This window comes from Aethalodelphis obliquidens, unplaced genomic scaffold, assembly GCF_003676395.1.
Source record: "Aethalodelphis obliquidens isolate GAN/ISIS:26980383/991018 unplaced genomic scaffold, ASM367639v1 scaffold2, whole genome shotgun sequence".
In the NCBI taxonomy this organism is placed as follows: domain Eukaryota; kingdom Metazoa; phylum Chordata; class Mammalia; order Artiodactyla; family Delphinidae; genus Aethalodelphis; species Aethalodelphis obliquidens.
Window position 1 is genome coordinate 43,739,390 of NW_020837946.1, and position 16,084 is coordinate 43,755,473.

The 16,084-nt window shown below is 37.8% G+C and overlaps 1 protein-coding gene across 5 annotated transcripts in view; it reads left to right on the forward strand.

The window, feature by feature from the left end:
• The window catches only part of HIBCH (3-hydroxyisobutyryl-CoA hydrolase), an 86,815-nt gene that overhangs the window by 62,767 nt on the left and 7,964 nt on the right, over positions 1-16,084 (forward strand). For all 5 annotated transcript variants that reach the window (XM_027125876.1, XM_027125847.1, XM_027125867.1 and 2 more), the window contains 2 exons: positions 1,294-1,352; positions 2,065-2,146. In XM_027125876.1, the coding sequence (XP_026981677.1) occupies positions 1,294-1,352; positions 2,065-2,146 (141 nt within the window). The remainder of the gene's footprint in view (positions 1-1,293; positions 1,353-2,064; positions 2,147-16,084) is intronic.

The following is a 16,084-nucleotide window of genomic DNA, read 5'->3' on the forward strand; positions in this document are numbered from 1 at the left end:
ATGGGGGAGGTGTGGGATTAGATAGTGGAGTATGGCACTTCAATTTACCTTGGTTGGTTCCCCTGGCAACCAGCCCCCATCCTTAGGGCTTTCCTATAGTCACCTCAGTAACAAACAAAGGTGTGATTGAAAGGGGCTTGTTGTGAATAACAAAAGACAGCCATTTCACCTTTATTTCAGGAACCGAAGACGAAAGACCATATATTATAACAAAAGGTGATCTACTTAGAGATTTTCATGGGTTTTTGGGAGCTGTGAGCCTGGAACAAAAGGCCAAATATATGGACGGAGACCAAATACATATTTTTTATTTTAAATCACAGTATCACAATAGAGATAATTGTATTTCAGTCCAGGGTACCAAATTCATAAGTACAGGATGGGAGAAATGTAGCCTACAATGGCACCAGTTTTAAAAAAGTTTTAACTGCCCAGTGTCAATCACAGCATAATAGGACTGCCCCCAAACTAACCTAGAGTTAGGCCTGTTATTAAAAGCATTGTATCCAAAACAAGGGTATGCGGAACCTTGTTGTACTTTGCTATGATTCAGCCACGTCTGCAGCTAAGGTACATGTACCACACTTTAAGAATGACCTTGATAAACTGGAATTTGTACATAAGAAGGACCTGGATTGTGAGGGGACTCAAAACGGCACTGTGTGAGAAAAGATTAACTCAAGGGGGATTAACTAGAACTATAAACACGAGAGGGCTGATTTTTGGTTCAAAAAAAATTTTTTTTTAATCCTAATTATAGTTGTTCAAGCACTTATGAGTTCTCTTCTGAGGTAGTGTTTTTTTTCCCCTGGAGGTCAGTGCTGTGGGGATATCGGGGATATAAGCCTGTGTTTAGACTCATTGCTATCATGGAAAGAAGAAATCGCTTACACATTGTAGTGTTTTTTTTCCCCTGGAGATCAGTGCTGCGGGGATATCGGGGATGTGGTAGGGATTTCTATATCAGACAGAAATTGGGGCAGGATGACTTCTTAGGTCCCTTGAAATCCTTAAATTCATTGACACACTTTAATGATGACATAATAATATGTAATGGCATACAAATAAAAACACAAGAACATTTTTTGCTGTTGATAGTTTTAAGAGCTATTCTGGAATAATACATAGTGTCTGAATTTTGAACATATGGTAGTAGTTATTTATGAGACTGGATGTAATTTGAGTGAAAGTTGCAATCTGCCACAAAATATATCATTAAATATGGTGAAAATTTTAAGAATTTTTAAGATTTGAGTTGCATCAAATTAATTAAAGGTTTTTATTTTCAAACAGTCCAAGATTGATCAAGACAAGTCTTTTATACTTGAGGAACACATGGACAAAATAAACAGGTACTTAAAGAGAGGTGTCAATTATATCTGTTCCTTTGGAAAGACTATATTAAATTGAATTTACTACTAACGCTGTAATTGTGCTGTGTTTGAGAATGCACCAAATTCTGAGATCAGATAACGCAGTGTTTTTTTTAGTTACCTTTGAAAGTAGCTTCCTGCCCACTCCTTCAGGGGGAAATAAACTCATTAAATTTAAGTAATCTATCATGCTGATTCATTTTAGTGCAAAACATTTCTTTAATGGGGAAGAGAGTGTAGAAAATAACAATTGAACTAACTTATCTTTTATCATTGTAAAGTCATCTTCTCTGAAGGTCTTATCAAGCTGATCAGCAAAAGGTTTTGTGCAATGATTTGAGAGACTGACAGACTGACTTAAACACAAGAGGAGAAAAACTGTTGGAAAATAAGGCAACTATCATTACGTTTTAGAAGCATCAGTTTTTGACAGTTAAGACATCATTTACTTATGTATGATAGATGCAAGAAAGCAGAAGAGAAAATGTAGGCTTTATTTCCCATTAGTGAAGGTAGACTGCAAACACCCAGAGAAACAATGTTCTATTTCATCATCCTGTAATATAGGTTGGAAATTTTTTCATTCTTGAAATAGGGTTTAGGGGAAGCCTGTGTTTAGACTCCTTGCTATCATGGAAAGAAGAAATCACTTACACATTGTTGAAATCTTATGTTTCCCTTTCTTTCATAGTTGGTTCTCAGCCAATACTGTGGAACAGATTATTGAAAATTTACAGCAAGATGGTTCATCTTTTGCCCTAGAGCAGCTGAAGGTAATGTATAGATTGTTTCCGCCATGAGCGTGGTGAATTCTTGTGATAGGGAAGCCTCTGAGGGGTGTCAGAGCTCCGTGATGGTGACATAGCCCACTGCACAGTTTTTTTTCTGAACTCAGTTGAGCTCCAGAAAGTAGTTCCACAAAACCTTTACCTAAACCCAAATGCCTTGTCTACCTGCTGGATATTGATAACAAAGCTAAGCTGTTTTTAGGTCTTTTTGACTATAACAGAGAAGGACTTCATAAGCATGCTTCATCTCCAGTAGTCCTCCTTGTCTTGAGGGAGAAATGTTCAGGGGTGTTTTTATTAGAAGGGTTGGATCAATGGAGAACAGTCACCTTATAATATATTGCAGTTGTGACATTAGTCTGTAAGTTCTATTTAATGTGCAACACATCAGTATATGGTCTTTTTAGCAGTAGGTTTAATAAGAAAGTGATCCTTTCTAAACTAACAAGAGGCTCCATCTACAGCCATAGCCAAGTCCTAAGCAGTGTTTCTCAGTGTTAGGTACACTTTGATCTTTCTTCAACATGACTCAACTGGTAACAGTGGAAGAAAAGTGGTTTTTGTGTAAATGAGTGCATATTGGATACTGACATTCATGGAACTATCATGTGACTGTGAAACTTGGGGTACTTTAGACTTCTAGACAAAGGAAAGAAAATGTATGTTTCCTTTTACTAGAAAGAAAAGGTGGTTTCTCTTTATCTGGTAGTATTTTTCAATTTACAGGTATAGTTATAGCATTTCAGTTGTCAGGTAACTTACTGACAAAAAATTTAAATTAAATCTTACCTGTGAAGATGGAAACATTTCCTCATTCTTAAGGGAATATTAATTTGTCTCTTAGGATCTTATTTAGTATTGGAATTCTGTTAACTTTCAAGGATAGGCATAAATTAGAGTAAGTAGACCAGCCATATATTTCCCTAACTCACAAAAGTAATGTTACTGTTAACAGCTTTCAGGAATGTTTGCATAAATGTAGATAACCATTTTATATTTCAAGGATTCTGACTTGAAAGTCGGTTCTCCTGTTTTCAGAGCAATATAGAAACCAGCATTCCTGTTTGTTTGTTTGTTTTTTCAGCAATAGGGTTAAGTATGCACTTAGCAATTTCATTTGAAAATAGTCATGCAGCACATTACCTCATAGGCTATATATTGAATACTATAAAAGCAGTACAGATAAGCAACTAACCATATTATTTTAAAACCACTGGCCTACCCCAAAACTGAGGGATAGGACTCAGATGGTCTTGCAGTTTTCCTCCCATTTCTCTGGCGATATGTTTATTCTGCATTCAGAAGAGGGTACTTGGCAAGCCACCCATCACAGCTAGGACCAGCATAAGCACCCTCAGTGGAAGGACCGATTTTCATTTTTATTCAGTTGACCTGCTCTGTTGAATGAACGTGGCTCCACAGTATTAGTATCTGCTGGGAGTAACGTGATGTGGGGATCAGAAATTCCCACTGAGGCTTCCCTGACAGAGACTTAGAAATAGGGCTTCTTTTAATTATGTCAGCCAGAAACACACACCAAGAAACAACCCTGAAGGAGAAGACAGTTGTTAGTGCTTCAGTGACAGGTTTGCAGATCACATGTTTGAACAACTTTTAAAGAAGATTCTAACACTTGTGTCAGTAAACCTCAAGGATTGTTCCTGACCCTGTGGACTCTTCAGGGATTCCTGTCTTCCTTCTGCAGGTCCCAATGATCTAGTCTGTATTGATGTTTGAAGTTGCAACCATCTACTCCATGTCTTAGGGGTTCCTTTCTCTCTAGGATTGTCCATCGGGAAGGACCTAATCTTTTCAACATACTTACTTATCATTAAATAAAAACATACAGTTTTTCTTTAATCCTTTCTTTAGATTTTTAACTGCCAGTCACTATAGGATAACATACGGGCTAAAAAAACTGACAAATATGGGGAAGTTGTAAAGAAGTTTCATCTTTACAACTGATGGAATTTTCGTAATACCTTATTTTATGGCTTCTAATGTCCTTTCTTAGATTTTCCTCCTAAGTTCCAATACACTTTTTTTTTTCTTTTTTTAAATAATGCTGTGGGTTGGAATTCATCAAATCTCCTTTTAATCACTCTTTTGGTGTAGGTTGTTCATGGTGCCAAGCAATCCATGTAAACTAATGGGCTATTTAAATGCCCTGATGGGTAGCCTGTATTAGAGAAACCTTAACCAAAGACTTCCATTGCGGTATTCTCGTGTGTGTGTGTGTGTGTGTGTGTGTGTGTGTGTGTGTGTGTGTGTGTTTGTTGTGGTCAAATACATGTAACGTAAAACTTAACATCCGAACCATTTTAAAGTGTATATTTCAGTATTGTTAAGTATATTCACGTTGTTGTGCAATCAATCTCCAGAATATTTTCAACTTGCGTAACTGAAACTTTATACCCATTAAACAGTAACTCCCTATTTCCTTCTCCTCCCAGTCTCTGGCAACCACCATTCTGCTTTCCTTTTCTGTAGATTTGACTACAATGGACAGCTTGCATAGGTGGAATCATACAGCATTTTTCCTATTGTGACTAGCTTATTTCACTTAACCATGATGTTTCAGGTTTCACCCATGTTGTAGCAGGTACCAGAATTTCATTTTTTTTTAAGGCTCAATAATATTCCATTGTATGTTTATGCCACATTTTATTTATCCATCCATCTGTTGATGGGCATTTGGGTTGCTTCTACCTTTTAGGTCTTGTTAATATCACTGCTATGAACATGGGTTTACAAATATCTGCTTTTAATTCTTTGAATACATACTCAGAAGTGGAATTGCTGCATCACATGGTAATTCTATTTTTAATGTGTTGAGGACTTCCACACTCTTTTCCATAGCAGATGCACCATTTTATGTTCCCACTGACAGCAGTGCACAGAGGTTCCAGTTTTTCTGCATCCTTGCCAACACTTGTTATTTTCTGTCTTTAAAAGAAAAAAAAAAGCCATCCTAATGGCTGGGGGGTGATAGCTTATTGTGGGTTTTTTTTTGTTTTTGTTTTTTGGCCACGCCACGCGGCTTGCAGGATCTTAGTTCCCTTACCAGAGATTGAACCCGTGCCCTTGGCAGTGAAAGCGTGGAGTCCTAACCACTGGACCACCAGGGAATTCCCTCATTGTGGTTTTAATTTTCATTTCCCTAATGGTTGGTGATATTAAACATCTTTGCATATGCTGATTGGCCATTTATATTTTCTTTGGAGATATGTTTAAGTTCTTTGCTCATTTTTTAATTGAGTTTTTTGTTGTTGTTGTTGACTTGTAGGAAGTGCTCTCCTGTTTCAATCTCCCTTTTCTGGTAATGAGACTAGCAAGCTTGCCAAAGTACAGAAGGTTCTTCAGGGCCAATGAGAGAAGTATTTCTTTTCCAGAATTACAAGTGATGTCAGTAATCAAAGGAATCATGGTTAGAAGCGGTTGAGACGACCTCCCTTGCCTCAACTCTCAGCAAGGATACCAATCCAAGGAAGGAATTTAAATGGGTCACCAGTCCTTAGGAGGTCTGGGGAATGAAGTCCACGGCCCAGAGAGGCAGAGAAACAAGAGCAGAGAGCAGTGAGTCAAATTAGTGTCCAGGGAGGTGGTCCTGAGCAAATGGCCAGGGAAACCAGTGCTGCTTTTGACTTGTCTTTTAGGTGTTTTCTTGTTATTGATGTAGGATATCCTGCTGTGTTAAAGGCTTAGAGAGAGGGTGTATACTTTGCTTTTCCAGTACTAGAAAACTCTTATTAGATTTTTTGGGATTTCTTCTTTCTAATCACTAATGTGAGATTTATGTATTTTTTAATTTTAAAATGCTCGTTTCATGAAGAGTAAATGAAACTCAGTTTTTACTTGAAGAAGTTAACATACAAGACTATGACAGGCCTCTATAAAGAATTCATGCACTGAAAAATTGGAGGAAAAATAGGAAAACTAAGAAAGATAACCAGGGCATAGATTTTAAGAAAGAGGAGCAGCAAAGTATTAAAACGAGAAATTAAACTTAAAAGATTACTAATCTTTCTGTAAGCTTTGAGAATTACCTGTATACTGTACTATTTAAAAATAAAGTGACCGATATTCAAGAAAATTGCTACAGGAATTGTTCTGCTGTAAACAACTAGAAAACTGGACAAAACGTATGAAACAAGTATTTGTAGACATTGGACAATGCAGGCAGCACATGTGATTCCTGAGAGAAGGGAAACCAACAAGAGAGCCCTAAGATTGACTCAGCTTTCTTCCTGCAGGAGTTTCCAGAATATTGATCTGTACGTGTTATGGGTAAAACTCCACAAGAGCAGGGAAAGAGTCACAGGAAAGCAAGTCTCACACAGTTAGCAAGTCTCACACAGGTCTGGGAAGTGTTCATATTCCCATCAGCCAGAAGATTTACATTTTAGTAGTGGGCGTAAATTAATACTAGAGTAATACTTGCTCTGAACTCCCAAGGTAATTCAGTGGGGAAAAGATAGTCTTTTCAACAAATGGTTCTGGAACAATTGGATATCCATATGCAAGGAAAAAAAAGTTATTGACTCTTACCTTGCCCTTGTAGGAGAGAAAAAAATTCTCTATCCTCTTAGGTTCTCTGGCTGGGCCTAAGAATCAAACTGACATAGATTAACAGGAGAAGAGTATACAAATTTTATTAAATTTTTACATGTACATGGCTGTCTGTGCAAGAGAATGAAAACCTGAAGAATGACCAGAGCAGGAAGCTTGTATACCTTTTAGACAAAGAAACAATAAATTTGTTAAGAATTGACAAGGCAAATAACTTTTGGCTAGGAGTAGTAAATGGTGAAGAAGTAACTAGGAAGATAAGGGTTAATTTAAGAAGGTTAGTTTGTACAGATTTCTTGGCCCCAAATTCCCTATCTCTGGTGATCAGAATGGCTTCCTTCCTCCTGGCACAGGGAGGGTACCTTTCACATGGGGGTTGTATCTCCTGCTTTCAGGAAGAAAAGGAGGGTCAGAGTGCCCTTCTTACACCTATTGTTTCCCAGGTGCCTTTAACTCAAAATAATCAATATGACAACATGGCATTATCTTGGGGTGACATGCTTTGAGCTCCTTCACACTATATGCAATTCAAAATGTATTATGAACTTAAATGTAAGCACTAAAACTATACCACTCTAAAGGAAAACATAGGAGAAAATCTTGGTGACCTTGGGCTAGCTAAGATTTTCTTTTTAATGCAAAAAGCTGGAACTGCAGAAGAAAAAAATTGATAAATCTTTATTATAATTAAACACTTTTCCTCTTTGAAAGACACTATCAGAAAAATGAGGAAGCAACAGATTGGGAGGAAGTATTTGTAAAACATGTATCTGATAACAGGACTTTAATCCACCACATATACAATATAAGAATGTAAACAGCACAACTAAAAATGGGAAATCTAGACATGTCACCGAAGAAGATACATGAATGGCCAGGAAGCACATGAAAAAATGCTCAAGATCTTTAATCTTTAGGAAAAGGCAAATTAAAACCACAGTGAGATATTGCTTTGCATCCATTAGAGTGGCTGAGATTTAAAAGGTTGACAGTACCAACACCAAATGTTGGTAAAGATGTGTAGCACTTACAACTTGCATATTGCTGGCAGGAACGCAGTTTGGCAGTTTCTTATAAAGTTAAATGTACACTTACTGTAAGATCCAACAATCCCACTTCTAGGGATTTACCCAAGAAAAATGTAAACTTTTGTCCACACAGGTGCTTTACTCACATGTCCATAGTAACTTTATAATAGCCCCAAACTGGAAACAATCCGATCCCTAATTGAATGAGTAAACAGATTGTGGTATATTCATACAGTAGAATATTATACTCAGCTATAAGAAGGGATGAGCTGATACATTAAACAGCTTGGATGAATCTCAGAAGCATTATGCCAAGTGAAAGAAGGCAGACACAAGGACTACCTACTGTGTGATTTTATTTTTATGAAATTCTGGAGAAGGCAAAACTGTAGGCCCAGAAAACAAATCAGCTGCCCAGGGATAGAACTGAGGGAAGTAGAACTCTTTGGGGTGATGGAAATGTTCTAGATCTTGATTGTGGGGTAGTTGTACAACTGTATACATCTATCAAAATTTATGGACCTATGCACTTAAAATGAGTGAATTTTATCATATGTAAATTACATCTCAGTAAAACTAATTATTTAAAAAATAAAATGATATGCCAAATTATGTTTAAAAAACAGTTTGACCTGTAGAAGTGGGCATTATATTTGCTGAAGGTACCTATTACACTGTGCAGTTAATTGCTATTAATAAGAGTAACTGAATGGCAGTGTTGATGGATGCATTGTTCCTTTGGGAAAGAGTACAATAAACCTTAAGGGGAAAATACATCCATCTATGTAGACAGGAAGAGAAAACAGTTTCCAGTCCACTGATGGAGCTTAGTGACCCTTAAGTGCTATCATGAACATTTAGGATATCATCAAACAGGAGTACCTGCATCTTTAGATACTGTCTTTACATTTTTTTTTAATTGTTAATGCTTTTAAGAAATTACCGGAAAAATCTTAAGGTTGCAAAAACCACTCTTCTTGGACTGGTTCTAAGCCTTTTATAAGAGGAAAGAAATACTAGTGCCCATTTCTTTAAAACAATATGACCCTCCAGCATGGTGAAAAAATATTTAAAAACAAAAATATGTCTGTGAAGCTGCAGTATTCGGTGAAGTAGACCAACTCGTTTAGGTATTTTGTGTTTCTATTGTATTTTTGGTCAATCTGAACATTTCTGGAAAAGATTTATAGATATAAGTGCATAATGTATAAGATGATTATTTAGAAAAATATTCACAATTCATAGCAAAACATAACTCTTAACTACAGTTGATATAAACTAGTTAAAAAAATCAAAGACCTGTTTAACAGACAGGATATAACAGGGGCTTATGCCGCTTGGTTTTAAAATAACAGATGATGTGATTTACTGTGGCTTAAATTCTACCTTCTACTTAATTTCATTCAATCCCAAGGACAAATGCTAAGAAATAGTTCCCTTTTAAGCCTTAAAACAGCACAACAAAGCTTCGGGTATTTAGTGGCAGTGTTGAACACCATAGAAATGACAGTGTTATTCCATAAAGACCTCTACCTGCTTGTCCCTGTCCCCATTATGTGTCCTTTTCTCTCTACTGCTCCTGTCTTTTTGCTCTATTGAGTGCCATCTACAGCAGACTATAAGCTGCTGAGAAGCTTGCTTACTCCTGTATTTCCAGACACCTGTCACAGAGCATTTCACATGGTAGGTATGATGAATGAATGGGTAAGGTGCTGTGCTGCCACTGAGTTTCAAAAGTGAAAATTCAGTACCTGTTCTCAGAGGGAGTTCACAATCCAGTGGAATAGACACATAAACAAAATACGGTAAGTGCTACTAAGCTAGAGGCTTGCACAAATTATTGTGGGTGTCCAGAAAATGATGGAAGGAGTCTTAAAGGCTTCACAGAGGAGACCTCTGAGCAGAGAATTAAAGATGGGAATGAGTTGTCAAGTGGCAAAGGGTATATCAGACAGAACAAAGCACATACTCAAAGGACAAATGTTAGGAGAATGCAGAGCTGGGAACAAGGAGTAAAGTGTCAGAAAATACGGCCAAAAAGATGATTGCAACCAGACTGTGAGGAGCCTTATGTTAAACTAAAGAGCTTGAATTCAGTGAATTTTTTTCTGAGTGTGTATGTATTTTAAGAATTCATTGTTTTTTGAAGTACAGGAAAGTTATAATGTATAGCTGAAAAATTTTTACAACATAAACATAAGGAACACCCAGAATAAATTAGGCACTCAATATGTCTTATTGAGTCCCATCCCAGTCACTACCTCTCCCTAGGCTAACCATATACTGATTTTTAACACCATAGATTTTGTTTTGAGTTATATATAAAATCATAGTTTTCTGTCTGTCTTTTGCTCAGCATTGTATTTGTGAGGTTCACCAGTGTTGTATGTAGCAGTGGTTTGTTTTCATTGCTTTAAGTTATTCCATGGTGTGATATATCACATTTTATTTATTTATTTCTACTGTTCGTGGACATTTGGGGTTGTTTGTAGGTTTTTACTGTTAGAAATAATGCTGCTATGAACAATTTTGTCTGTGTCTTTTGTTAACAAAGATATGGATTTCTGTATATACCCAGGAGTAGTACTGCAAAGTCATCACATGTTGTTAAAAGATACACTAAAGCATATTAAGAATTTTGATAGGGCTTCCTTGGTGGCACAGTGGTTGAGAGTCCGCCTGCCGATGCAGGGGACACGGGTTCGTGCCCCGGTCCGGGAAGATCCCGCATGACACGGAGCGGCTGGGCCCGTGAGCCATGGCCGCTGAGCCTGCGCGTCCGGAGCCTGTGCTCCGCAACGGGAGAGGCCACAACAGTGAGAGGCCCGTGTACCTCAAAAAAAAAAAAAAAAAAAAAAAAATTTTTGATAGTTTTTTTGAGCAAAAATTGATCTAAATCAGGCAGCACCAAAGCAGAAGTGGTAAGAAAAGCTCTACTGATGTGATCTTAGGGGAAGCCTTTTATGCAGAGGAGGTGGAAGCAAAGCAAGGAAATATTGATTGGCTGTAACTTAAGCAGTTGCTTTAGTTGGGAAAGGCTAATTGGCTATTTATGATTGGCTGTCCTTAGGTTTCGATTTTTAACCTTGAGGCATTACAGGCTTAGATTTTGATTTGCTTACAGTCTACTAAAGCATTAAGGGCACCTCAGTTAGATGGCCTCTGTTTAATTTAAAGCATGTACATTGATCTTAGTAGTTACTGTCAAAAAGTTTTCCAATATGGTTGTACAAATTTACATTGGATACTAAGTTGCTCTACATTCTCACCAACACTTGATATTATCTGTCTTTTTCATATTCGTCATTCTGGTGTATGTAAAATAGCATTGCATAGTGGTTTTAATTTGCATCCATGATGACTAATGGGGTTGAGCATCAATTCATACCTTTATTGGCTGTGGTATCCTTCCTTGCGAAGTGCCTATTAAATCTTTTTTATTATTACTGTTAGTTTGTAGGAATTATTTCTATCTTCTGCTAATTAAGTCCTTTATCCAGTACATGTACTACATATATCTTCCTCCTATCTGTTACTTGCCTTTTTTCTATCTTAATGGTGGCATTTATTGAACAGAAATTTTCTGTTCAAAATGTGGAGAAGATGTCCTGAAGATCTGGGGCAGATCCATAACGGTCCATAAATGAGAGATTTCATTACAAACTCTTTACATTAACCAACTATAATGTAGAACAGGAGTTTGTTATTTTGGGCTTTTGAGATCTGTTGTTTTAACTATGTTTATGTTCTTAACGGCCTTTTTAAAAAGTGATTGGATATACTATTTTAGATTTTTCTTAAGTTAAAAATCCAACTGTATAAAGTGTTTCTAATTATAGTATTCCTTAGTTTTTTATTTTCTAAGTGTCATTTGCCCTCGTAGAAAACATTGTTTCTACTCAAAATTGTTTTCTACATGCTTTCAAATAATTTGTTTTGACCTGTTTTGCACTGATTTATTTCTCTTGTGCCTTGCAAGTATTTTAAAGTATCAGCTATTCAAATTAAATAATTTTCTATAGTATAATATGAGCAAATGATTTATCCTTCTCCTCTGACCTCTATAATGTACATTGAACACTTCTTAAGTGGTTACTGTCTGTGGCTTACTTAAACTTTTATCTTGACGGCATTTTTAACGGTTCAACGAAGTTTTTACACGTAGTGAATTTGGTTTTTTAATGGAATGATTAGAAAGTTCATCTCATAATATATTAATAGATTGGAAATATGCTGTAGCCATTTTTCAGAGGAGAGTAAAATTACACCCATCTGTATTTTTCCTATACTTTATGTATTCTTTTGAGTTAGATGAAGAATAAGCTAATTTGTTGCCTTTAATTAGCTTCTTAAGCTCTCATTTCCTGTTCATTGTCTTTACCCTGTATGTAATGTAAGTCAGTATCAGCTCTATTTTTTATTGCATTTTTAAAAAGTAAAATGATCTAAATTTACTTGAATTCCTGTTAGTGTTCCTTCTTTTGAGATTAAAACTGGCAGAGCCTAGACTTTTAAAGAATGTTATACATGATATCCTTTTTTATAAAGGAAAGAACTCAAGAGATCATTTTCTAAGATCACTTAGTGAATCAGAGAAATAGTTGTTATAGCCCTTGAGTCAACTCTGAGTCCACTTGGTAGAAGTTTTCTAATTGTAATCAGTAGGCTTGCTGAATACTGTTTTTCTCTTGATAATTCATGTCAGACTGTATATTATCGAGTGTTCTGGCACTCCTGAGGAGAGGGTGAGCGGCATTATCCTGAGTTTTCCTTTTGTGGCAAATTTCCTAGGACTTAATAAATAAAACTTAACCAAAAGAAGGGTTCCTAGGATTCTTACCCAAAAGGCAGTGATTATAGTGCTTATAATGCTTAGAGTGCAAGGACCGTGTGCTGTTGATTATTGTCTCCCCTGAAGTGTCTAATGCATAATCCATGCTCAGTAATATTGTTGAATTGAGATGAGAATGTGAATCATTTGATAAAAATAAAGGAAAAAAGAAGTTGGCTATTTGATATACAGGAGACAACTAATCTTCAAAGGGTCAGATAAATTGGTTAGAACACTGACCAGTGTTCCTCTAATACGCAGAAATGTGTCCATTCAGTTAGTTGTATGGGTGGGTGCAGGGTTGTATCCATACACATTTCTGGCTTAGCTAAAGATCCAAGTCCTAATCATTATCAAAATTTCCAAAACAGTCTGTGTTCCCTTTATCATGAATGAAGCTATGTTAGCTCCTTTAATGCTCTTCCACCATCCCTTCTTTGATTCCTCTAACACGGGGGTCCCAAAGCCCTGGGCTGCTGACTGGTACCAGTCCTCGGCCTGTTAGGAACCGGGCCGCACAGCAGGAGGTGAGTGGCGGGCGAGCCAGCGAAGCTTCATCTGCCGCCTTCCATCATCCCCCCATCCTTGGTGTTACTGCCTGAACATCCCCCCCACCCCGTCGTGGAAAAATTGTCTTCCACGAAGCCAGTCCCTGGTGCCAAAAGGGTTGGGGACCACTGCTCTAATATGTCCCACTTCCTTGTCAAGGGAAACATCCCCATCTGTGGTCTTATTTCATCCTTTTCTGCCTACTCTAGGAACTAATTGCATCAGCCATCTCCCTCTTTCAGTATCTTCAATTTTACCTTCTTGAGTTAGTGGCATATTTTCTTCTATCATTTTCAAAGCTTTCCTAGCCTTACAAAAAAGCCTTCCCTTGACTCTGTTTTTCCTCAAGCTACTCTCCTGACTTTGTCTTCCTCTTTGCCATTGAAATTACACAAACAAGGTTTTTTTAATAAATAAATTTATTTTTTATTTATTTATTTTTGGCTTCATTGGGTCTTCGTTGCCACGTGGGCTTTCTCTAGTTGCTGAGAGCGGGGGCTCCTCTTCGTTGCAGTGGCTTCTCGTGTTGTGGAGCATGGGCTCTAGGCGCGTGGGCTTCAGTAGTGTGGCTCGTGGGCTTCAGTAGTTGTGGCTCGCGTGCTCTAGAGTGCAGGCCCAGCAGTTGTGGCACACGGGCTTAGTTGCTTCGCAGCATGTGGGATCTTCCCGGACCAAGGCTCGAACCCATGTCCCCTGCATTGGCAGGAAGATTCTTAACCACTGAGCCACCAGGGAAGTCCCCACAAAAAAGTTTTTATTCACTTCTTCACCTGACACAATGTCCTCTCCTCCATCTTTGTTCTTTTGGACGTTTCTTCAGCCTTTGACCTTCGTGACTACTTTTATAGCCTCATATAGTATGAGGAGGTAGGCTTTGGAGCTGGCTGGCTTAGGTTTGGATTCCTGCTCTGTGTGACCTTGGACAAATTCATGAGTCTGGTTTCCTCATTTGTAAAATGTGCATATGTGTGAACATACTTGCCTGAGAGCTAAGGAAAATGTGCTCAATTCCTTCCCTTCCTTGATTTGCTTGCTTTCTGACACGTTGCACTATCCTGTATTGCCATGCCATTTATGACGTGGCTAATATTTATCATCTTCATTTCACAAATGAGGAAACTAAGGTCAATCATGTAGGAGGCAGCGGAGCTGAGATTCCACCTCAGAGCTGTCTCACTCTGGAGTCTAAAACCTTAGCCTCTGTGCTGAAGTGCCAGCATATTGAGTGGTTGGAGACTACAGTTTCTTCTTCTATTATCTGTCTTATGAAAACATCTTTTAATATTTCATGAAATGTCTGAACCAACGGAGCCTTTGTAATGAAATTTTCTTCCCATTTTTTTTTCTAGTTTGTGTATATGGCACAAGCACAACTGGGGACCTTAAGTGGCCTTTCTTATGAAATTAGTTGGTAGCCAGGTGAGGAAGTATGGTGAGAGACACAGTTTTGTGTCTAGATGGCACATAAAGTACCAAACTAAGAATTGAGGACACAGGCAGTTAATCATAACAGTAGTACTGAGTGAGGTGCGTAATTGTGAGCTTGCACACCGCAGCCCTGTTGGAAAGGGAATTGTAGCTTCATTGTTTTTGCAGACCAGAAAAGATAGAAGGTAGCTGTGTCCCTCCCTGAAGTACACCTTTTAGCATTGTGAATGAAGTTCTTCTAGATCTTCATTGTGATAACATGAGCATTGCTCTGACCAGAGAAAACTACTGGGTTTGGAAATGAAATGGACGCATTACCTACTTGGCTATGGAAAGGATGGGCCCCCAGCACAGTATGTGGACTGCTGCAGGGTGCCATCATCCTCGTGGCCTGCACCCAGAAAGGTGAGAACATGGAGTAGGAGCGCTGTCAGGGCATTGAGTGGGATCGTGTCCATACAGCACTGAGGGCAGAAGCATGAGTTCCTGCGAATATGAACTAGATTCATAAAAGACTTAATTGTTTCTCTCTCCTTCTCATCTTCTCTTCAGCATTGTGGCTGTAGGTAGGGTACTGATCTTCCCTCAACTTTTCCTGTACAGTAGTCATCTATTTAAGCTCTGGCAACTGCTTGGTAAGATACTGCCCTACCCTCTCAGTCTGTTCTCTGAATCTGTTGCCAGACTTGAGGATGATACAGAGAACCTGGAATCTTGATGTGGGGAGAGTTCTTTGAACTCAAAAAGTGAAATTCATACCTTTGAGACAGTCGCTCAACAACATGCCTGCAAACTATATATTGCAATTACAAAGGAAAGGGCAGGCCTCAGATTTATATGCATGTAATGGGACCTCCTGCAGCAGCTGTTGCATTCACAGCCATACACATGTATTGGAACATCAGTAATAACATCTTTAAATTCAGAAGGAGGTGGCATAGCACTGTAGCCAAGGAGTCAGGCCTATATTTCTTATTTTATCAAATATTTAAGTACTAGAGAAGACCACGTCACAATACCTTGAATTATTGTCTCTCTCTTTACTTCCAAGGTAAGTGGATTTATGTTTAGGTGAAGACTATAGTTAAGACACTTTTCTAGAGTCACAAAGTGGGAAGGAGGAGCTACTGTATTTCTACTCTTTCACTTTCTTTATATTAGAAAGTGAAATGTCTGTCCTCTGATACATTAGTGCTTTGTGAGATGTGTATTAGTTTTATTTAGGCCTAATCACTGCTTGCTTATTACGTAGTTGAGATGATAATTTATGTCAGGCAGGCTACAAAATGTCGATGTACTTTATTACTTCAGTTATGGATATAAGATTTCTTCCACTTGCAGAATGATCTGTTTTGTTGTACCGGATTAGAAAATTTTGTTTGGTGCTTTGGCAGGATTAGGCTAAGGCATAATCTTATTTTTATGAGACTTTGTTGTATGAAAGTATTGTTAAGGAGCAAATTTTAATATGATTTATATCAAAACTCAGCTAGTTTATCATAAGCAGGAAAGGAACTA